Source organism: Artemia sp. Qi Xiang Cuo, chromosome 11 (genome assembly GCF_049724085.1).
Source record: "Artemia sp. Qi Xiang Cuo chromosome 11, ASM4972408v1, whole genome shotgun sequence".
Lineage (NCBI taxonomy): Eukaryota > Metazoa > Arthropoda > Branchiopoda > Anostraca > Artemiidae > Artemia > Artemia sp. Qi Xiang Cuo.
In genome coordinates this window covers 44,423,043-44,447,966 of record NC_142804.1, presented here as the reverse complement: position 1 = coordinate 44,447,966, position 24,924 = coordinate 44,423,043, and the positions used below count along the sequence as shown (strand labels likewise).

The following is a 24,924-nucleotide window of genomic DNA, read 5'->3' as shown; positions in this document are numbered from 1 at the left end:
ATGCAATATTTACCGTATTTGCTATGAGATTCAGGCCGCAACTCTTCCTCCACTTCCGCAGAATCGCCTTCTTCTACTTCATTCCCAGAGACTTCCGTATAGATGCTTGGCGTTTGCGTATTTTCAGGATCTTTATTTGTTTCCAAATTTGCTTTCACGTCATAATGTGGGGCAACAAGGTCCGTGACTTGCTTCTCTAAGAACTCGTATTCAGATGGGAATGACTCATTTAAGATTAAACCATCCAGATGCTTATTTATTTCCGAGGTTGAGCATATATTTTCGGTTGATTGTATTTCATCTTCTTTGGCATCCATTACGAGATTTTCTATTTCTTTTTTTACATTTTCGAAAACTTTGTTCTGCTCGTCTTTCATCACTTCCATATTGGTAATCTCATCGTCAATCTTGCCCTTCCTATTGGGTAAATCATCTGCTATTGCTTGCTTTAGTAAATCTTCAACACAGCCAGAGGTGTCACTTGTGATATCACTTACGTATGTAAAGGCAACAGCTTTTTCAATAACTTCGTCGACTTCAACTGGCTCTTCCCCGGATGAAATTTCATAAAAACTTGGTTTTACAGCAATGGCATCGGACTTAGTCCTGACTGGAGCATCTAAAAATGTTGATACATTACATTCGATCATTTCTTCTATTTCCAACAATCGATCATCATCTATTGAGGCTGTACCATCTGTGGTTTTATTTATTCCGTCATTCTTTCCAATAGAAGCCATTTCATGAATTTCTCTTCCATTTCGGTCACCTGGTTCTTTTTGAGAAATTTCATCCGAATTTGCATCGTTCATTATGCTCGAAGTATCGCCTGTCGTCTGCATATCATAATCTTCGTCTTTCTCCTTTGATCCAGTAGCAGGCATAATATTTTGTGGCTTCTCATCAACGTCAGGTGTTTTTGTGATAAGATCCTCTTGCGATGGAACACTGTTGACTTCCAAAAATAAATTTTCATTTGATTCTCTGGTCGTTTTATGATTTTCTGGTTCGCTAGCTCCATTAGTAGTCGTTAGGTCTTTCATTTGCTTATCATCAGCCATATCAACTTTAATTTACTCACAGTCTCATAAACTGAGTGTACATTTTGGGCACCAATATAAACTGGGGTTTCTTCATTTTCTTGTTCAGCCTTGCTGTCCTCCACAGAAATTACTTCCAGTATTTTCCCATAATTGTCATTAGAAGACTTGAGTAGTTCTGCGTCTCCGAAATATTCAGCTCTACTTTTTGTAGTTTTAGATTTTTCTAAGCATTGAATTGAATCAAGAGGATAATCATTTTCTTCAGCCCCTAGGTTGTCATCGATACCATATTGGTGTTCACAATCCTTAACCTCTGAAGGACAGGGTTCTAAATCTTGTCTGCAAACAAGATTAATGTCTTTGGACTGGTTTTCCTGATCAACCCTTTCTACTATATCAGTCTGGTCGTATTGAGAAGACTCTGTTATACTTTCAACTGCTGCCAAGGCTTCTATATCTTTTTTTCCTTCTAAATTAGTTACCATACCTCCCGTTTCAACTACAGTTAAATCTTTTTTATCCTCTGTGTAACCAATGTTGATATTTTCAGATTTATTTTCTTTATTTCCTGTTCCTAAAATACCAGTTTTTTCCTGACCATTACTTTTTAGTTCGACAGGCTGACTCAATCCATGATCTATTCTTATTGCTTTTAAGTTTTTATTTGTTTCAAGATCAGCAACTGTGTCTTCTGGTTTCACTAAAGCAAAATGACTAATTTCTTCTCTGTAGCCAGTCTTACTATTTTCAGATTGTCTTTCCTGATCAATTCCTTCAAAGACTTCAGTTTTTTCCTTATCACCAGCGTTCCCTTTAGTGGATCCAGCCATTGATATACTTGTTGTTTGTTCGTGTAACTTGTTTCCCATAACAAGATCATTCACTGCATGTTCCACTTTAGTTGAGCATAAATCACTGTTGTTTCCATCCACAGTTGCTTTGTTTTCTTTGACTGGGTCTTTAGACTTCAAATTTGTGGTCGTGTTCAAAACTAATGTTTTTAGTGGTGTTGATGAATCAGTTTCTTTTTTTTTCAAATTCATTGAGTGGTTTCGCTTTAGTATTATCTCCTAAAATTTCAGTTTGGTTTGACCTATCAAAAACCACTAAATTATCTGTTTCTACTTCAATTTTATCTGACCCATGACTCTTTGGGTCACTTTCATTTTGGGATCCTATTTTAGTTAACGCTGACGAAACAATCAATTCTTTAAATTCAATTGAAGGTATTTTTTCCGAATCTACTGGTTTTTCTAAGGCTGTACTTTTTTCTTCCAATAGTACTTTAAATTCTTCATGTGGTGTTGAAACTTGTAAGAATGGCCCATCTTCAGTTTTTTGCAAGTGACTTGTAAGGTCCAGTTCAGCGATTGGCTCTTCCATATCCTCACAGTTTAATTCCCGATCTGCAAATTCAGTTTCCTCAGGCTTGGTTTCAGCTGGCATAGGACCAATCGCTGTTTTTTCGCTATTCTTGGAAGACAGCGTTTCTTCTACCTTCTTCTCATCAGTACCATGATCATTTAAATATTGAGACACGGATTTTTCAAAATTATCTTGATCTTTCAGCAGAGTTAATTCAGCTATTTCATGCTCATTATCAGTGTTAAGTAAAGAAGCAGCTTCATTCAGTTTCGAAGATTCCTCAAGATCAGTGTTACAACACTCAGGAATGAGAGGTTTTGCTGTTTGCTGTACTTCCACAAGTTCTTGGTCTTCACTTCGGATTAGATTTTTATCTGCATTACTGCTCGGCTCCCTATAAGATTCACATATAGCTGTTTGTTCTTGCTCATCGATGTCTTTCAAATTTTCAATTTGAATTTGAAATGATACCTTTTCATTTTTTTCTTCTTCCATTCTGTTTGAATTGAAGGTTTCAGTATCTTCAAGATCGTCAAGATCGGTAGTAATTATAGTCTTTGACTCTGGAAGGTCAACAACTGGATCTTGATTGGGGCTCAACAGAACCGGTTCATTCATTATGACAGCGTCTTCGTGTTTACTAATGCATATTTCTTTTACCCTATCAATAGTATCATCTAAAGTTTCATTTCCATTGTAAATATTTTCTTGCTTTTCTGCACCTGTTTCAAAGCTGTCAATATTTTCGACCTTGGCTTTTAAATTAGTCATATTAGTTATTTCTTCAGTATCTCTTACAGCTTCAGGAATATAGGTGATTCCTTCATCATCTTTCTTATCACCTTCAAATTGCTGACTGTAGGGTATGTTCTCAGTTGCTGCAAGTTCATTATTATGTACATCAGGATTAACTTGTGTTTCAGTTACTGTTATTATATTTTCATGTTTCAATATCATGTCAACTTTTTTGTCGACATCCTGGATTTCCTGTATTTCTGGCAAATTTGATTCAACTTCCTCTTGGTCACCATTTGAAGAACTCTTTGATACACAAATTATTGTGTCTTCAGTTAAAGCAGTGGTTTTCATTTCACCATAATATTCCTCGTCATGTTTTGGCTGGTGCGCCTCTTTTTCAACTTGCTCAGTTTTTACAGGCTCAGCTCCTGGCATATCATTTACAACTTGTTGAGTTGTTACAGTCTGAGTTTCTGTTACATCGTTTACAACTTGCTCAGTTATTACAAATTCAGTTTGCTGTAAATTACTCACAACTCGTTTAGTTGTGACAGGGTCAGCTTCTGGTAAATCATTTACAACTTGTTTAGTTGTTCCAGGCTCATTTTCAAGTGGATCATTTACAGCTTGCTCTGTTATTACAAATTCTGGTTCTGGTATATTATTTAGAACTAGCTTAGTTGTTACAGGCTCAGATTTCAGTACATCATTTACTGCTCGTTCAATCATTACACATTCAGTTTCTGGCAGATTGTATACAACTTGCTTAGTTGTAACAGCTTCAACTTCTAGCAGATCTTTTACAACTTGCTCAGTTTTTACAGACTCATTTCCTGGTAGATAATTTAAAACATATTCAGCTATTACGGGATCACTTTCTAGTAAATCCTTTATGACTGGCTCAGTTGTTACAGGCTCACTATCGGGTAGATCATTCACATCTTTCTCAACTGTTACAGGGTTAGTTCCTGGTAGATTATTTACAGTCTGCTCAGTTGCTACAAGCTCAGCTTCTTGTAGATCATTGGAGATGTCTGCTGAGCCTGGTAAGGGTTAAAAGAGAGGTATAAACTGAACAATAAATTTAAATATTATAAACACTTGTATCAGGTTTAATTACTTGCAAAACCGCTAAATACTTCATCAAACGGAACAACTGCTATTGAATGCTAAAACTAAGAGGCCCGTCAAATATTATCAAAATAAAAACGAAATAAGCAAAATTATAAATAGTTTTCGTGCGAGAGAATAATCTAAAAACTTAAAAAAATGACTAAAAAACTTTAATTTGAGCGATGTGAAATACGAAAATTCCAGTCAAAGAGTTAAAAAGATAATAGCAATTATATGATAATCTGTCAATTTTATAGTTCTATAATAAAGTACTTGGCGATCCGTCTCTCCATTGTTTTAATTTGGCTCATATTACTTTTCAACAGCTTGTTGTCTTGAGAATTTAAAGCCGCAATTTTGACAGAAAAAACCTCGCAAATTTACTTTAGTTCCAAGATAAAAAAACTGACTAAATATATTTTCTATGATTCACTTTCATAATAGCAAACTTATACATTACTTTTATTTAATAATATATTGCAAAAAGAAGTTTTTGTAACTTGCATAGGCGTTGATACTCAAAACAACATATATAATTAACAATAAATAGTTGTTCTTGCATCGTTAGCATCAGCTGCGGAACTGTCACAAAAGCAAGACAAAAGTTACGAGAATAATGACAACGAATTTAAGTATGTCTATGTTTACAGCAGAGGCGAAAAACCTTTGCTCTCGTGCCATTTCAGGATCTTCAGAATAAGATAAATTCTGACTAAAACTAGATTCTTAGCAATAAATCCCAAAAACGACCCTTTTTAACTTTTTTTTAACCAGAAAATTACATAATGCTTACCAATTAAGCTGGCTGAACTTTCAATATGTTGAATTTCATCTGAAGTAGCAGACGTCATTTCGGTTTTTTCATCCATTTTTCCTTCGTAGAGGAATTTTCGGTGTTCTGGATCCATACCAAAATCTTTAATTTTTGGCTCCTCTGGCTCCGTCGGTTTTTTGAAAAGAACCTGGAATAATGCAGCAATAGCTGATGATAAAAATTTCAATGGTTCTTATTCTACTTGCATAATTGGTAATGTAAGTAACTTAAAACCAATCATTAATATGAAAACAAGCAAGTGTCTGAAGGCAAGCAAGTGTTTCTGATCATAGACATAACTCACATTCAGTAGAATGCATTCAAAAGTTGACAAAAATTACATTTAAGTAAGCCTACTCTGTTTTACCTTACGGCTGAGGAATTGAGTCAAATTTCAGCATTTTTTAGGGGTTTTGTGCTTAGGAGAAGAAGCCATTTATTTGTTTGCAGTCCTAAAAACAGAGTATTCTCTTTTTTTCTTTTTTTTCTTTTTTTCATCCTGTTTTCTGACCTGCTCTTCTACTTGCTACCTAAATTATAAAACGTCATCCATTTAGTCTCAAAAACCAACCTATTTAGTGTCAGCTGTCATCTGTTAGGTATAAGAATCGAACGAAATTTCCGAGTTATTTTTACAATAACTTGTATTCTAATGGAACAGAAGTTTTTAAGTTCACCTTCTTGATTAAATTTTTATTAGATATTTATATCATTTTGATCATAAATAGAAAGACAGTATGATTTCAAAAACTTCTTAGGAATCCTGTGCTTTTTAACTAAACATATCACTCAATAAGATATTCAAGTTCTCGCTTAAGCATAATTATCAATTGTACCATGCTTCAGCCAATCGTCACTTGCTTTTATAGCAAAAAAATTTCGATTTGGTTAAAGATGAGTTTCCCCTTCAGTTGTCAACATTTAAGGTACAATGCCTCTAAATATTTTGATTATTCTTACTGTATCTACAAAATGAAAATAAAACAAGTAACTAGTGTGCACACATACCGTTTATAATTATTTATGTTTCAATTATTTCCTCTTACTTTTTTTACGTGTTTGTATGACCCCACTGCTTTCCATTCTTCGCATCTTTTTCCTTCTTATTCTTCGTATTCGAATGTATATCTTCAAACAATGTATTAATAGTTTTGCGTTATCGTTTATTAACTAGTCTTCGAGCTTTTTTCATTCCTTTGGGCATTTTAGGACTACAACTACTCCTAACAACTCACTGCAGCACCAAGCCACCTGAGGGCAATAGAGCTACGCACGCTCCTCATCCATCTTAATCAATCCAAAACCTCCCTCTTTACACTTTCCCAAAAAGTTTCCATTTTCTCTTGAATCTTTCCTTATGACATCCTTCTACCCCATTCGAGGACGACTTGCTTTTTATTTGGCCTTAGAAGGTTGCCCGGCCAGGACGATCATGGGCAATCTATCATCTCTCATCCGCAGGGCTTGTCCTGGTCATCTCAATCTTTCTCTCATTATAGCCATGGTAAGTAGAATTGACCCACATTTTTTTAACAGCTTCCTGTTTGAGATACGGCCAGTCAGTCGAGTACCTAAAACAATCCGCGGGCAATTTCTCTGGAAAACATCGAGCAAATGTTCCTCCATTTTTCGGAGCTCCTACGCTTCAGAACGATACCTAATCATTGGTATTGCATTAGCTTCCAATATTCTAATCTTGGTGTGCAGATGTGTCTTTCTATTCTTTCAAACTTTTTCAACTGTGAAAAACGCCCTGGGCCTTGACTATTCTACTTTTACTCTCTTTACTACACCCACCGTCTTCACTAGCAATTTTACCTAGGTAAGAGAAGCTGTCCACTTGATCGGTCTCCTCGATGCCCGACATCACCTATTCAGCTTCACGCATTCTCAGTCTTAGTGACTTGGTCTACTTAATACTAATTTTCAAACCTATTCTTGCACCATAAACTCGCAGAGTCTATAAAATTTATTTATTTTTGCTAACATTTACATAAAGGAATTTTCCTTCAATGTAGTACCTTGAAACGAAATCTATTCTATTTTAAAATCAAAAACTATTTTCTGATTTCAAATCAGAAATTCAAGAGAATTTTCATTTCCCTGGAATTTCTGTCTTTTTTTTTTATTGCAACAGAAGAGACTTTTGAACTTGCTTTTTCTTACCTTTAATCCTGACCTGTCTTCTATAGTTTTGCCGAACGGAAGATTTTTTTATGTTAATCGTTTTGACTCTACGTACAATGTGCTTTATTTTAATATTTGAGTCTTTGAAGCAGGAATGTATCCAGGGAAAGGTGATTACCAGTATTGAACACCCCCCCCCCAATACAAGAAAAAATTATGCTAGATTCGTTAGAAGTGACGACACCGCATTTTTGTTGCATTTTGTAAAGTTTTTTTTTTGTAAAATCCTCCCAAACAAAAATTCTGGACATGAACCTGCTATGAAGTGAGCAATCGAATTTTTCCTATAATGTGACTTCGAAATCGGAAACTTCTTTGGAATAGGATTGACTTCATTTAGATGTTATGAATTTTCTTTGTTAAAGAGGTGTAGTACAAACGAACCTTTTGAAAATACATTATAAAACCACTTAGACTTTTTCCCAGTTTCTAAAGAAAGAAAAAAAACCTTTCATTTCCTTATTAATAAAATGTGTGTTTAAAAAAAATACACTAAATTTCATTTGGATACAACATAAAGGTTAATTAAAGCATGATATAACCTATAGCGTTACGAAGCCTAAGCTTTGGCAAATTAGTAGTATTTAGGGATCGAACGCTCCAAAGCTCCCACAGCAGAAGTCAAGAGAAGCAGTTGCCCCTGGAAGATCAAAGATACATTTGAAACGAATACTTTTGTAAAAAAAAGCAAAAAAACAAGTCCCTTTCATGAAGATATTTTTTTACTCTACCATTTCTAGTTTCCTGCTCCCCTCAAAAAATTGTGGAGGGCAATCTCGGTAACCACTGGAAGCCATTTTTGAATACAAAAATAAGATTCGGAGGGATACTTCTGGAATTTAGATGTTAATTCTTGATGTATTTGCTTCCAGCGAAATAAATGGAAAGCTGATGCAAGAAGTCATATTAGAGGCTAATTTGTCACCGGGAGGAGGAGGGAGGTCTGTCCACCTGATCCTTCCATAGTTATATTCATTATGTATGCAAATGCGGAAAGTTGATTTGCTTACTCGAATGGATCTTAACGAGTCTTCCAGGAATATGTTTTTTTTTCTCTTTTGGCAGCATCAGGCGATAGAAATATCCTGGCAAATATTCTATCTTTTTAATTGGTAGCTAGATCACAAACATTATAAAACCTTCTCTTGTCTTGAAAAAAAAAATTAAAATAAACAATAAGATGGGTTCATTGACAGGTTCAAGTCTAAAAGTTAATTATGCGGGCCGATCACAACTTCATCATTTTAAACAAGGTAATTCATTTTAAACTAGAAATATGAAAAATTGCAATGTTTATTTCATCGCCTAACTAGATCTAAGCTAGCGATTTCTTTCTAAGGCAAAGAAGGGGAGTAGCAGTCAATATGCCACTTCTTGAGTTATAATAATCAAGTAAATATATAATAATTTATGACACAACCATCTAATAACTTCGGCCCATTTTTCTAAAGCGGTTCTCGCCAAAATCAACTTTTCGGCACCAGGACTGGTGCTCTTTAGGATCTAAAATCGGGGAAGCAGTTTCCTAATTTCGGTACTGAAAGGCATCTAAAGTAGGCATAGCTGATTCCTATTTCTGACACCCTGCGAAATCCAATTAAAAGAAAAAAAATGAGAGCATCATAATATATCTTCACATAAAAGGGCTAAAGAACTCTCTATGCTCCTTAGAAAACTCAACTGAAAGTAAGGAGCAACATTAAAACTTGAAACAAACAGAAATAATTACATATTATATGAAATTACATGATGGGGGATTCCTCCTCCTCAACACCCTCTTTACGCCAAAGGCTTGACGCCAAAGTTCTTAAAGAATTGGGAAAAAAGTCAGACTTTAGTATAAAGAGGGAGAGATGAGGAAGGATCAGTCCCCCACATATACGGAATAATTTCTGTTCGTTTTACGTTTTAATGTTGCTCCTTACTTTTAGTTGAAAAAAAACTTATTTTTAAAATTTAATTTCTCGTCGTTTTTCAAATCATGCCATAAAATCCCCCCCCCCTCCGTATAAAATCAATGTTTTATACGCCATGATGCAGTGATGCTGCAAATTATCATGATGTGATTCCTTTGATTACTTAAACAGGGCAGTAGATTTTTAAATTGTCATTCGAAATAGGCCCATTTTTAATAATCTTCTGCTACAGACTATGGATAGTCACATGCATCACCGCTTTTTTCTGGGAGAAAAATTAGCAATTTCATATTATGTCAACAATTGCATTTTGAATGTCATTGAATTTTGAATGTCATTGAATAATTTCAATCAAGATCATAACCCTTTTTGGGGGAATTCAGTTCCTGTTTCTAATATATACATAAGGTTTTTTATTAAGAATTTATACCAAACAGATATGTAGCTAGAGGTGACAGCTATCCAAATGAAACAAGTATGATTTATTTTATTTTTTTAATAACACTAGAATATGGATAATTCTTTATTTCTATTTAATTGCTATTTAGTGTATAAATAGAACAACTGAAAAGCTTTTAAGATCTATGGCAGTCAAAATTTTTGGCGTGAGCTATTACAGCTGGCACTAAGTCAGTTTGCCAATCCTTCAAAATGAATTGCCGATCTCGTGCTTACCTATTTCTTCTTATAGATGCTTAGTCATCAGCAGCTATGATAGAAAAAATAATCATAAATGCAATCATTAATCTTGTTAGGGAGTGTTTCCTTACCTTCATAACTGTATAAACAAAGAATACGACAATTCCAATTGTATAAAGTGGCATTAGGATGCTCATTGCTCCTCCTCCTCCAACAGCTATTCCTTTTGGATTATTGCCAACATGAGCACCTGCTCCCATTGGTGGTCGCATTCCAATTGGTGGCCGACCATTCTAAAAGAGTGATTTATTTTTAACTTTCTTCGCAAAAACTATTGAAATCATTTTAGAAGTTTTCTTTGTTACTGAATTTTCTTTATTGAGGTTCCAATGAATTATACTGACACGATTAAAACAAAATTCAGTTCAAGCTTTCAAGACATAAAATTGATACTGTACTTTCTTACCCGAAAGAAGTCAAAATGTTTGATTAGTTTCGTTGATACGGAATTACGCTTTTTCTAAAACGCTAGTGACGAACTCTTACGCAATTAGAAAATTCAGAACCAAGTATTTCAAAGATGAAATTGCCATTAGTCGTTCTCGACGAAAGGAAATGTAAAAAATAATATCAACCCTGCTGTACACTTTTTGTACTGAACATGTTGAAAATCTGATTCACATCTGCATAAAGCTCGACCAAAGTCTTAAGATCACACAATATAATTCAGCAGCCAGTTTTATATTTTTGTGATTTTGAATATAAGTCTCTGGAGGATAGTAAAATTATATTGATCATTAACGTTTTAGACAATATCCGTACAGAACTCACTGAAATCATATATCAGTGAAATATTCAAGCCCAAGCAAGACACCCCAACAAGCATATGAGTATAAACGACTGAAGCTCCTCTGAAGCTTAGATTGTGGTTGTGGGTTTCTAGTACATCATGTGCTCCTTTCGCTACCTTCATCTCTTGAGGAGAAGTTTTCCGGTGCGACCTCATAATGGCAGGTGGGAAGACCTTACATAATCTCACCTAGCTAGGACCGTACCTTTAAGCAGCGTCACGAGCATGAAGAATGTTGCACATAAAGGAAACTTTAGCCTTGTGAACGACATAGAATTACACTGTATGTTGAATTCTTCTGTCTTTCTTTGTTTTTGTTGGCATTTTGGAATATTTAACTTCCTCTTTGCTATTTTCTTTTTAAATAGGCTGAATCTCCATCGAAGCATAGTATTTACAGGCAAAAGTATTATATACAGCAACTCACAGGCATTAGGTCTTGGATTGCTTGAGTAAATCGTCGATTGTCGTTGACAAGATTACACAACCAAATTCCGAGGCAATCGGGCGGAAGGGAAAGGAGAACTTACGCCTTATCAACTAAGATTGTTAGATTGTCATTTGGCTTTGGAAAATTATGACTGCATGAATTTGGTATTAATGTTTAAGCAAGTGTGGTATGCAAATAGTAAAGTACAATATTTCTAACGTCAAAACCTAGTGAGCGCAGAATCCAGCTTGTTTGGTAATATTACGCTCATTACTCCCACCCAACACGTTCTTATTATTGCCAACATGGGTATCTAACGCCCTTTGTAGTCGCATCCCAACTGATGGTCTAATATCCAAAAAGAGGAATTTATTTTCTATTTTCATCGTAAAACAATTGCTATCATTTGCGCATTTTAAAAATGTTTTGAAATTCACTTTTTTCGTTTAGCACCCCCAATATCGGTTAGATCATAGCAATTGTGATTTTTTTTCTCTCCTTTCTTTTCTAATTATATACATTTTCCTTATAAAGTTCAACGATCAAAACCAAAGGTTTTAAAATAAATGGCATAAAAAATCCGTCTAAGGAAAGTTAATTTCGCTCCCACAGACTGCAATTAATTGAAAAAGCTAAATCAATAAAATATCAAAAGTATAAATAGTGCATTGAATTATGAAATTTTTAAAATTTATGAGGAAAAGAATAACTAATGGGAACCGATGATGGTAAACAAACCAGTCTCCCATCGCCTGAACTCAGAGAGAAAGGCTGCTTAAAATGGATACTTTTAGCCAAAATAAAGATTTTCTTCCAATATTAGTCCAAGCCTTGGGTGCGTAGTCCAAGCTGAAGCCATATAGTCCAAGCCCAGGACCTTAGGAAAAATAAAATTATCTTCAAAGAGTAGTCCAAGCCCTATGCGCCAGCCATGGCTCCCAAGGATCTGTATCCTCTTTTTCATACAAGAGTATTCCAGAAAAAAATATCCTAAATCCTAAAAAAAAATCTTTGTTCCATCAAAAAAGTAGCGAAGATGCAGCATCTACACTTAAGGTATATCTGCCCTGTATCAATTTGTCATGTAAAATTTCTTTACGCTTGTATTTCCTTGTACTTCAGCGCAAAATTAAGAAAGAGACACCATTCAAAGCAAAGAGTATACTCTTGAGTACCTTGATTTTTTTTTTTTTTTTTTTTTTTTTTTTTTTTTTTTAATTGATCGAAACTGCTGAAAATAATTTTGAAAAGTATGGTCTAATCAAGAGACTTTCATATCTTTATTCTGAATCAAAATAAAGCAATATCTATATAAATATTTTCACTACTTCCTGGTCTAGATGATTTTTAAGTCAAAATTGCAAACTCCTTGAAAAAACAGAAAAAAACACAGTATTTTAGAGGGCGTTTAATAGCTCGTTTTTCGTTTATCATCAGAAGAATGAATTTTGTGGGTGGAATGGTTTGAGGGTGGTGGAAACAGGTTTGATTGGAGCAGTGGCGGATCCAGGGGGACGAGGGGGCGGCCCGAGTAGCGTAGTCTAAAGTAGTGTAATTTACTTAGTTAACTCAAGTTTGCCCTCCCCCCATCCTCAAAAAAATCCTGGATTCGTCCCTGGATTGGAGTATTTGCCTGCTTCACGCTAGACATTTGAATAATATTGAGCTGATTATCTCATTAGACTTCTTGTGGAAACGGATTGAAATAAGAGAAAAGGAATAGTAGGGAACAAGAAACTGACAGCGATTATTAAAAGACGAAAAGTTGGGACAGTTCCGAAGGTATGTTAATTTTTTTTATATTCTATGATAAATATGTGCATACTTTAACTTTATTATTCAGTTTACCTTGTTCTAGGTCCATTTAGGAATAATGGTCCAATCCATTTAGGAATCAAATAGAAAAGGTACTTTCGTATTAGCCAGTACACGCTCGAGAAGTTTGCTCCCTTGGATGTGCGAGAACCGATTTTTATCTGTCTGGATTCAGAGACAATTAGCTTACGCTCAGAGGTATTTAATATAATGCGGTCTGGGCGGCCCGCTTTACATAATTCTTTGTTGTAGTTTCCATAATTTTGTTAACAAAGTATTATATTTTCTTCATATTTTGGTATATTTCACCAGGATTAACCTAACTTCAATCTAATTAATCAAAATTTCTTCTCACCCGAATATCTTGTTGACTTGGAAGAATTGTCCGTCCCTTTTCTTTTAATCCAGGGTGCATCACTTCTGGATGAAGGTGAGGAGGTCTTTCTGGCTTCATGTGACCTACAATTAGATCCAAGTAAAGGAAAAGGTGTAAAGGAAAGCTTAGGCTTGAGGAATCTTATTAGTCACAGAACTCTTTATCTCCCTTTTTTTTTTCTTCGTTCGTTTTGTTTGTTGATAGCAATATAAATATTGAATTTTTTTTGTTTCGAAATGGTGTTTAGTCTATTCAAGTTGGCTGCTGGTGGTTGATGTATTTGAATTTTTTGTATAGATAAAACCCTTATTGAGCGACTGATTCATTTACCTTTTTTTAGCATATGTACACAGTAAGAACCGTAAAAAATATGGTTTTTTTTTGTTATTTTTCAATTATGAACACTTGTGTTACAATTTACAGCTCATTCTGTATGACGTCTTTGCTTTGATCTCAAAATCTATAATATAAATATTTAATCAAATAGTTTAAATAATACTAATATAAATATTAAATACCGATTTCAGGCACTTATCCTTTGGATGCACTGCAACTATAAATTTTTTCCTTGCGCAAAATATTTATTATCTTTCACTCAAAAATCTTATTTTCTAAATAGAATATAGTGTAGACAATTGTTGAAAAAAAGAAAAAAAATCCGCTTCAGGGTTCGGAATTTGATTCCGCTGATGTGATTATGCGGAAATATCCCCATAACAATCCAAATATGAAGAAGAAGAAAGAAAATAATAGAAGAAAGAAAATTTACTGTTGCATTCGCAACACAAGACTAAAAATACCTTCTTAACATCTTGACCTGATTATTACATTTCTACTAAGAATAATTGCATATAACTTCCAAGCACGGAAGTATGCAACGTCCTATTTTGCAAAAACTAACAATCTTTGTAGGTGCTGTTTCTTTAACGAGAAGATCTTTTCTACAAGAACATTTCTAGGAAAAATTGGCATGGTTCCATTGTGTACCAGACTGAATCAGTGAAGACGGATTTGAATTATAAACAGTCAAAAAGACATCCTAGGCATTGTCATTTAATATTAACAAGAGAATTCTAAATACAGTTTAGAATTTGGTGATTGCAACACTTTGCGTAGGAATAACCAACTTCAAAAAAACACAAACAAATCATTTTTGTTTACTTTAAAAGACTGCAGGAACACATACAGGAGGGGGGGGGGGTCAGATGAATCCTTCTCTATGTGAAAAACATCTACAAAGGGTAAAATTGCAGGGTCTACACGAAAGAATATACCAATTTCTTTTGAACTTCTACTCGTCAGGATTTTATATACCGGTATCCACCATCCGATGACAAAATTTTTTGGAAGCCTTTGTATAGCTTCATATCTATTTTGAAAAGAACAGCCTGCAGTAAAGTTAATAGAGACATAATCTTGAAACAAATTTGATTTTTCCAAACTAGTTCTTGCAACAGGAAATACAATTCACATCCTATCGAGTAGTTACGTTGATATAATTATTAGAGTCATCTCAATAAATCATGGTTGCAACAATTGCTATAGGCAACTAAACTGCGAACCACGATTCATTGTAACCAAGAGTTCAGAAACGAGTTCTAGAAAAACTGTCTAGGGAAAAAAAGATTCTTAATAAGAACTGATTCGGGATTATAGTATATCCTAGTAGTAAAAGTTAATTGTGAAAGCAAATTTATTGGAATTTCAAAAAAGAACTTGAATATCTATTAAACGGAAGTAGAATGAAATAAAAAATATATAGTTTGAATGATCATGGTCGTAAACCCTTGGCTGGAGTTTTTCAGCCCCCAATTTTAAATACCAGAGGGAATCATATTTTAGCCTGTTAATCACTCTTGTGATAACCTGTGATCTCTTTCTCTCTCTCTCTTTCCCACCAGTGGTGGGCACTGGGAGATCTTAGAGCTGTTTAAGCGCCCATTTGAAGGCTAGTAATTATATCTACATGCTTTTTACCAGTTCGTCTTGATAACGCTAACGTAAACATAGTACCAAAATTGGCATTGTTTAATGTCATTTCTCAAGTGAAAAGGCTGGGAGGCATAACGAGGGCATCATTGTAATCTCCATCGTTGAGAAATCTCAATCAGAGTTTTATAATTCCTCCTATTAAGAACCCCCCCCAATCAACTTGGTAAGTAAAACTAAAACACGCGTTCTAAGGAAACTACCTAAGGATACAAATTCATTTAAATTCGTTTCAGGAATAACAACTGTTGTTTGTCTTATCTTAAAGTAAAAGCTAGCTACACAAGAAATGTGTCGGGAATTCTAAGAAAGAGCTTGAAACGTTGACTGCATTTCTCTTCTCTTTCTTTTTCATTTAATGAGCACTAAGAGGTGATCTTATAACTTTGGTTTTGTCCAGTACTTCTAAAAAACAACAACCTCACCTAGAAATTAAATCGTATGAAAATTGGTACTTGATCAGAGAAAACGCTTTCTTCTTCAGAGAGGCAGCCTGGAAATTTTTGCTCTGGAAAGAGTTGCTCTGACCGGGCTGAATCTTAATGGAATGTAGTCTCTAGCTATGGGACAATGACCTCTCCCCCCTCCAAAAACACACTTTTTGAGATCAGACCAACAAAAGGGCAGCGGCTTCCAGATGTATCTGTGCTATATTTTTCATGGAATACACTCCTCTCCCAATGAATTTTTTTCCATATTTTTAGAAGTCACATTACGTGAAGTTGACCTACACGATAATATATAATTAGATTTGCCATTAAACTTCCTTTTCAAATATAACACTCACTGCAAACACAATTTCATTTAGAACCCTTAAACTACTACTACTACTACTAACAACTCTACGCACGCTCCTCCTCCATGCTAATCTATTCAAAGCCTCCCTCTTTACACCCTCCCAGGAAGTTCCCATTTCCCTTAAATCTTTCTTTACGATATCCTCCCATCCCAATCACGGACGACCTGCTTTCCGTTTAGCCCTAGACTGTTGTCCGGAAAAGACAATCGTCGGTAGTCTGTCATCCTTCATCCGCAGAACGTGACCAAGCCGTCTAGAACCCTTAAAAGGACTATGAAACGGTATTTCTGTTGACATCCCTAGTGATGAATTATTTGTCTGATTTAGCTGAAAATTTGATACGATACAGCGTCTTGTCTAGGAATTTCTAAAGCCAAAAACTTCCTGAGAAGTAAGCTCTTTATTTGGGGGAGGGAGGGAGGGGATATGGAAAAAGGAATGGGTGATCCAAAAACAGAAATTACTGAGGCCTCGTAGAATTTAAACTTAAATGTCTGAGACATCATTTTTCTCAGATTTTTTGTGGTTTGATTGTTACAGATGAACAATATTATATTTGGGTTACCCTTTATAAGAGGCTATACTAGACTACAATTTTAGCATAATTGCAGAGCTTTTTTTGTTTTTCAGGAAATTTTCAGATCCCCTCTTAAGAAGGGATTTTTTTTTATCTAAAATCGTGCCAAAATCTTGATACAATATATTTTCTAGCCTAACAAAAAAAACCTTAAAGGCAGAGAGAATCTGGAAAGTTTTTTGGAGATATTGGCCAAAAGTGAGGATTTTAGGGCTTAAATTTTTCTTTTGCAGCGAAAAGGTTCTATAAGAATTTTGAAAAGGTAGCAATTAGTATATTTGAAAAAAAACATAGAATACTGGATAAAATAGTCCATTTATATATCAGAAAGATAATTATTTCATGATTTGAATAATTTACCTTTGTCTTCAGTAAAATTAATGAAACTATCAAGAAAAAATCTTCCAAAAAACCGTAATTTTTTTGTGAACTTTTTTTCTATTGATCTTGACTAGTATCGTCACATTTTTTCATTTTGTTAATTTTTATGACAAATAAAACACATTGTTGAAAAGGCATATCGGCTTAAGGAATGCAAAAATGACGTTTCAGCATTTTGAAGGCTTTTGGGGGTGATAACCCAAATGTCAGGCCACGGTAAGACAGCTGACCTGAACGATTGTGTTGTTGCTAATCGAAGACGAGCAAGATTGATACAAGACACTTGGGTTTATAAGAATGTTATTTATGTTAAAAGCAAAGATCACCCTTTTCACCGGCGTTTTCACGGAAGTAATCGACCCTTTTCAGGAATTATTTGAAAAAAACTAAGTTTTCTAAAGAGTTAAAGAGGCTGAGTTACAAGGTCGAACCTTAAAACGTACAGGGATTAGGAGGCACAGTTGGGGGGGGGGGGGCTGTCACCCCCCAAACACGTCGCTTTCGCAGCCTTTAAATAAAAAAAGTTTTTTAAACTGAAAGTAAGGAGCGACATTAAATCTTAAAACGAACAGAAATTATTCCGTATATGAAAGGGGCTGTGCCCTCCTCAACGTCTCGCTCTTTACGCTAAAGTTTTTATTGTTTAAAAAAAAGGGTTGTGAGAACGTCAAACCTTAGCGTAAAGAGCGAGGCGTTGAGGAGGGCACAGCCCCTTTCATATACGGAATAATTTCTGTTCGTTTTAACATTTAATGTCGCTCCTTACTTTCAGTTTAAAAAACTTTTTTTATTTAAAGGCTGCGAAAGCGGGGGTTTGGGGGCGGCAGACCCCCCCCCAACTGTGCCTCTTAATCCTTGTACGTTTTAAGGTTCGACCTTGTAACTCAGCCTCTTCAACTCTTTATAAAACGTTTTTTTTTGAAATAATTTCAGCACGTTTTTGTACAATTTATTACTTACTATTACTTGACTAACTGTTAGCTGATCGTGTCAGGAGTTGAAGTTGGGTGGCTGCCGCCCCCCAAACCCCCCACTCTTGAACATTCTTGTGTTAAGGCTTTTAATTCCTGAATACTCAAATCACTTCGTACAGGGTGCCTCCTAATCCCTGTACGTTTTAAGGTTCGAACTTGTGACTCAGCCTCTTTAACATCCCCCCAACTGTGCCTCCTAATCCCTGTACGTTTTAAGGGTCGACCTTGTAACTCAGCCTCTTTAACTCTTTAGAAAACGTAATTTTTTTCAAATAATTTAAAAAAGAAACTGAGTTTCTTTTTTAAACTTTAAATTCAGTATATAAAAAATTTCCTCTGAAGGTGAATCGAACCCGGGTTTTCCACCTGACAGTCAGGAGTCTCGACCGCTGGACTAAAGAGACACAATTGTAACTGTTTTTTACTAAGTTGAATCTATTTTTAACCCAAGCAAATTCCCACAAAACTTGATATTTGGTTTTTGGAAAACAGGGAAGGAGTGATCGGATGGAGTTGAAATTTCGAGGATAAGCTCCCAGGCCTCAGAAAAGCATATTCTCTAAATTTCAGTTCGATCAAATAACGTAAAAGGGGGTCTGTGGTGGGAAAAATTAACATGGGCTATTATAGGAAAATGAGGTTTTTCGTAAATTTTAATTCGGTGGATAATTTTTTCGGTCTGAAAATATCAAAAGGCCCTAACAGGTCGAATTCTGCTTCGAATGAGTCCTCATTCACCCGGACCAGTTGCCAACTGTGGCCTGTAGGCGTGGATAACAAAAAAAAGAGAAATGAAGTTTAAGTGGCCATATTTGGTTTTTTGAAAACAGGGAAGGAGTGATCGGATTGAGTTGAAATTTCGAGGATAAGCTCCCGGGCCCTAGGGAAGCTTACCCTATAAATTTCAGCCCAATCGGACAACTTTAAAGGGGGGTTGTGGTGGGAGGCCCAGTCCAAACTTCTGGCCCAGTTTACCCCATGAAGATAAAGTCGGAGGAGGATTAAATTTTGCAAGTTTCTTAGTTTGAGCTTGGGCTACAAAATGCGATCACCGCCGTCTCTCTGCGACCTCTAGGACCTGAAATTGCTTAACATTGTGGTGGGTCGCCTCTTTATAGAGGCACAAGTGTGCCTCCTTGATTGATGTAAATAAGTTTGTTTAATTGGTTTATTTAAGTTTGTTTAATTGTTTTGTTTCATAAATTTTTGTTTGGTTGGTTCTGTAGATTTCTATAACATAGAGGCAAGTTTGTTGGAATAGGAACTGTTTAAATATAGCACAGATACTGTACGTACGGGGGCCACCTTTTTTTCCCGTTGTTTCGATACAACGGTTTTTTTTGTTAAATACGGTCTTAATTATGCAGGTTTTTCGCTATGCCGTATGAAAAAAACATAACAAGCAAGCAAAACAATTGAAGTTGGATATCTGATAAATAATTGAATATTGTAGGTTAACGGTGAAAATACACCACTACAGATTTTTATCTATATAACAAAGCCGCACATATTCCCTTAAAAGCAATATTCAGTGCTTAATTTTATCAAAAATTGACATTGACCTCTTGTATCATAACTAAGTTTGACAAAGGTAGTTTTATCATGTTTATTTGGCATAAATAGAAATAAATAAAAACAAGCAGAAACTGACTTAAAAACAAATTTTTCCTGATTGAGGTGAAGACTAAAGCTGGAACTCAAACTGAACAAAAACATTTTCTCTGTAGCGCCATGCAATTTAAATTTATAACAGTACTTAAAATAAACCATTTCGTGATACTTCCCTATTCTTATAGAATTTTGAAAAACTAGCGCTTTACTGAAAACAAAAAGCAATATTTCATTTTTAAAGAGTAGAATTATAAACCGCTTCAAAAGTCTCTTACAGAAGAACAATAGAGTGTTATAGGGTGTTTTATACAGTTTGAATTTACCTAATTTGGAACGCATTGCTGACTACGATTTTGTAGAAAAATCTGAAGAGAAGGAGTTGTGATAGTGTTATGATCATAGATTAACCTCAGAAATTCACATCATAGCTGGAAAATCTCCGCACTACAGGCAGACATAACAGGATTTCTGAAGTCTGATTATGCTTTATTAACATTTGATTTTGTATAATGTTAAATTTCATTTCCATAGGTAGAAATTTGTGCAGAATGGGTAGAAATTCATTGATAACACAAATGGTGACACACACTAGCTGCAATTATAAGAAAGTTTGTGATTTTTGAATGGTCATAATAGCTTCTAGCTGTGAAAATAAAAGTTCTTCTTTTTCGCGATTTTTTAAAATAATTTAAATTTCCCAAAAGAAATATCAATATCGTGGCCGGCAAAAACTTATCGAAAACTTTATAAATAAGATTTGTGATTTCTGTAGACTGATTAAGACCTTTTCTGCTCCTAAAGCACCGTCCTATTTCTTTGCATTGGTTTTGTGTTTTGATTTAAGCGCTAATTTTTGAAAATGCTACAGATAAAGGGAAAATCACAAGGTAATTTATTTCAGCTTAATTTATGTTCATGTTGTCTATCCTAAAAAGTAATAAATTTCGTTCATTTTATGTTTCACATTCACTCTTTACTTCCGTCAGAAAAACTTTTTTTTATTTAATTTTTGTTTGTTTATGTATATTTTCATAAATACACCAAATAAATTTGACACGGAGACCCTTGAAATTTATATGTAATAGCATCTGTTTAGACCATTCGAAGGCCAAGTTGCACAAAAACCCAGTATAAATAGGATATTTCATTCGTCATACGGATTTTCCTTTCGTTGATACCCCGAGTGAAATTTCAGAGCTTTTCTCCAACTTCTACTATATACTTGTGAAAAAATTATAATAAAATTCTAGAAAAATATCTACTTACTTGGCCGGAAAGTTTTTTTTTCGGGAATATTTAGGCTTGCCTTAATGTCTTTGACTGGATTTTACGTTTTACGAAAGCAGAATAATAGTTTAGTGAAAATCATTTTTTTATCAAATCAAACTGGAGCCTCACGATAAGCAGGACGTCCCTGAGAGGGATGGAAATGAGGTTGCAAAAAAGAAAAACATTAAGGCAAACTTTACAAAACTAAATCAGATCTGTAATTTTTTTTTCATCACTATGGAACAGCTATGAAACATAAAATAGTGAATTATGACACAAAAAAAAATTGAGAAAAAAAAATTGATATTAGAGTAAGTACGCGTACTTAAGTTTCTTGCGGCTGGGAAAGATCTTGAGGAACTTTTGGTATAGCAGGTGAGAGCTTACATTCAAAGATTCATCTGTTTGCGTGCCTGCATTAGAGGATACCAATTGATAGACCAAAAAGAGAATGCGAATCAAGTCTGAATTTTTCATAGTGGAAACTGACCAACGTCCTCATTCTAATTGGCTTTTACCGTAAAGTTATAAATTACACAATATTTGCAAAGTTAAATATGCAAAATGCCACATTCGACAACATACAAAAAACCTCGTGTGGTCCATGTAATTATCATGTCACAATGAGATGGTAATAGTAAGTCAACAATTTGGTTGTCGATGCAAGGGATCCTAATAAATCACTATATTTCTTTATCAGTAATTTAATCACATCACTAAGACAGTCTTGGGAGTTGTGTCAAATCACCGATTTACTCAAACCTCAGCATATACCATTTATCTACGGCTACGTAATCTAACAGCTCCTAATCTCGATCCAATAGCTTACCTAATGTTACCTAATGGATTGTAAGATATTGGTTCAACAGCACACAAGAGAAAGGTAGACAATTAAATCCATATATATATGGTTATTAAACAGTTTATTCATCAGTACTCCACCAAATTCTGATTTTATTTTATCATGTGTATGCCATTTGTTTAGACAAGTAGCATTCTGTAAATTAGGTTCAAAGGAAAAGTAGGCTACTGCACTGACAAGGGCTAAATAGAGCAAACGATATGCAAGCTTCAGTATCCTAAAAACAAAACAAAAAAAAGGAATAAATATTTTTAATATAAACTCCGATTACTTAATTTGAATAAATTAAGTAGAAATTCAAAAACCATTTTGACCTTTATTTTAAATAGAAGAGCACTAGAATAATTATTTACAGGATATCAATAATTATCTTCAATAAATAATAAATTAAGATAAAATGTTACCATATTTTTACGTTGCTTTGAAGCACTTGAGTAAGCAGTAAGAAGTATTTTTTTCTGTTTCTGCAACTGCTTCACTTCTAATTTTAAAATTGCTTTGTAACACATCTGTTTTTAAACAACAGAATTTAAGGTTTTATATTGTGACAATCAGCTATATTCTTTGTCTTCATATTTTAACAAATTCATTTAAAAAAAATTCTCATATCGTCATTTTAGTTAAGACTTAGAACGGACGGGAGACTTCACAATGTCATTCCTGTTGCTGTTAGTAATATTACATCATATTAAGTTTTACTGACATGCCTTTCTTACGTGGATTGTGAAAGGAGCCATTTGGTCTGTGATGCAGCTTTTTGTCATCCACTCCATACCTATTTGTCAAGCAAGTAGTAAGATTTTGACTAGGTTTATAATCGGGCGCCCGAATATCTATTTTGCAGGTATCTAGGAGATTTTCTCGACACTCTTGGAGTGCTTGTCTAGCAACACTCCCTCGGGTGAAACGTAGATCCTTGTGAAGGACGTGCGTGCAAACAAGCTGCAAATATGTATCCATTTCGAATACGACTCCACAGCATACTATAGTAAAGAAGAATTTGTATAGATTAGAGACTTCTAGGGCTATTTATAACTCTAATTCTTCGACGAGTAGACAATTGGCAAAGCAATTTTTCTATCTCCTATTCTCCAATCCTCCAACCTTAGAATCAAACATGTACACCTTTAAAAGACATTTCAAACAAAGACATGCTAATCGTCAAATATGGTCGTACGTTAGATGAATCTGATATGCTTTGTAAAAATATATTACTGAGCTTCTAAGCTTCCATAGTGGACGATTATTCGCTAAGCGCATTATGAAAATACATATTTGTGACCTAAGAAACAGATTTCATGATTTCAAAAAAAAGAAGCTCAAAGACTGCCACACATGGTTTTATGCCCTACAGTATTCCAAAAAGAATCTATATTATACAGCACTATCAACCACAATATTCTATATTATACATATCAATGCTGTATCTTTTATATATATTTTTATTATTTTATTAGAAACAGAAGACCAAAAACAACTATGACTACCGTGAATAGTTTAACAAAACATATTATTGGCTAAAAATTCGAAAATTTCAAGAACGTTCTTGGACAAAACTTGGAAGCTAGAATTTTCTCTCTGTTATCCATTTTGAAACAGAGATCGATATTATCATTTTTTTTTCTATTTTTTATGCCCAGCTTTATATTTTATTGCCTATAAGAGGCTAAAATATATTGTATTCTCATAAATGAGTCACAAACTATTATCAAGAGAACAATCATCTCGACCAGTCCTTAAACTGAATTTTGTTGACAGTTCTATCACAGTTCTCACAGCCATTAAGTATACTCCCAAAAAACTTGAGATTCTGCATTTTCTTTCCCAAAAATTTTATGAAACAACAAATACTACTCGAACAAGTAACATTCTCATTAGATTTATTACTGGTTAGGCATCCTTAGGTTTATCTGTTTCTTGTTTAACTGAAAATTCAATAAAAAACACAATCTTTTCTTAAATAAAAATTAATACGAACAAAATATGGCAGGCTGGTAATTGCAATGGTTTGCTTTACTGATTGCCTTTCAAAACATTTGAACTCAATATCCTTATTCTAAGCGAATGCAATTAGATGAACCCTATAATTATCATAATGTTTTAATATTTTTGTGGTGAAAATTTGATAACACAAAAACTAAAAAAGAGAGTTAAGTTTTAGTGTAAAAACCATTAGTTGAGGGGGGGCATGTTTACCACGGTTAGATTGCTGTTAGAATCTATTGCCCCATTTTGAAACAGCGTAAAAACGGATTTATCATATATATTATTATTATCGAATTTAGATCTTTTTATGTTCGAGTTTCTACCGACTAGGGCCACCCTTTATAACTGTTCATTACCATGAACAGTTTAATTTTCTATCTGTTTATTCAAAGAAAATTCAAAACTAGACAGGGGTAAGGACACCAACAAAAAAGACCTGTCCCCTCTCCCCTGATACTACCGAATTTTTTCTTTTTTTTTCGACACGCTGCTCAGAAATATCACATCTATTACCTGCTTTGATTTCTTTTTAGGTCCTTTTAATACAAAATAAAGTCACATTATAAAAAAAGAACTCACTTGAATCATCCTTATGATGTGGCTCCGGGGTCACACCCCCTTGCAACATGGGGTAAAATACTTTTGGCCATAATACTGCAAAGCATCCAACAACTGTTGCTAATACAAATATCGTTTTCGCACGCGATATCTCTGACGCGGTCATTGTTCGTTTCTTGGAAAAGACTAAAGAAGATCCATGGACAGTTTCCAGGATTCCAGTATCGATCCATGACGAAAAAATAGAGTGGAGTTAGCTCTCTGGCTCAAATGCGCATCCCTGTAACTTAACTTGCAGGGAAAATAGATATTGCATTCCTTTCAATAACGTCCTACAGCTTCTGGTAGACAATCGAAGATTATGATTTGAATTCCCAAGAGATTTTTCAGTCCTTTATTTTTCCAGGATTTTCCAGGATAATGCCGATAGATCAAGAGGTGGTATGAGAGGAGTTGGGATAATAATGTGTACGGCCTAATTTTCCGATGTCAAGAAATTCCTGTAGTTTAATGTTACAAGAATTAAACAAATTATATAAGGCACTTGTCATGCTATAGTTAATGCGGTACCGTAAATTTAGTAAAGGATGATGGCTCCTATGCTTCGTTACTAATTTTTTTCCTTACTTTAG

The 24,924-nt window shown here is 34.5% G+C and overlaps 1 protein-coding gene across 1 annotated transcript in view; it reads right to left on the bottom strand.

Moving 5' to 3' along the window:
- LOC148947015 (uncharacterized) overlaps positions 1-24,483 on the bottom strand; it is a 43,356-nt gene extending 18,873 nt beyond the window's left edge. The window contains 8 exon segments of the mRNA XM_089096486.1: positions 14-1,066; positions 1,114-2,113; positions 2,148-4,189; positions 5,053-5,221; positions 9,947-10,108; positions 13,266-13,369; positions 22,456-22,731; positions 24,314-24,483. Of these exon segments, the coding sequence (XP_088952612.1) occupies positions 14-1,066; positions 1,114-2,113; positions 2,148-4,189; positions 5,053-5,221; positions 9,947-10,108; positions 13,266-13,369; positions 22,456-22,731; positions 24,314-24,458 (4,951 nt within the window). The 5' untranslated portion in view covers positions 24,459-24,483.
- Positions 24,484-24,924: the final 441 nt, after the last annotated feature.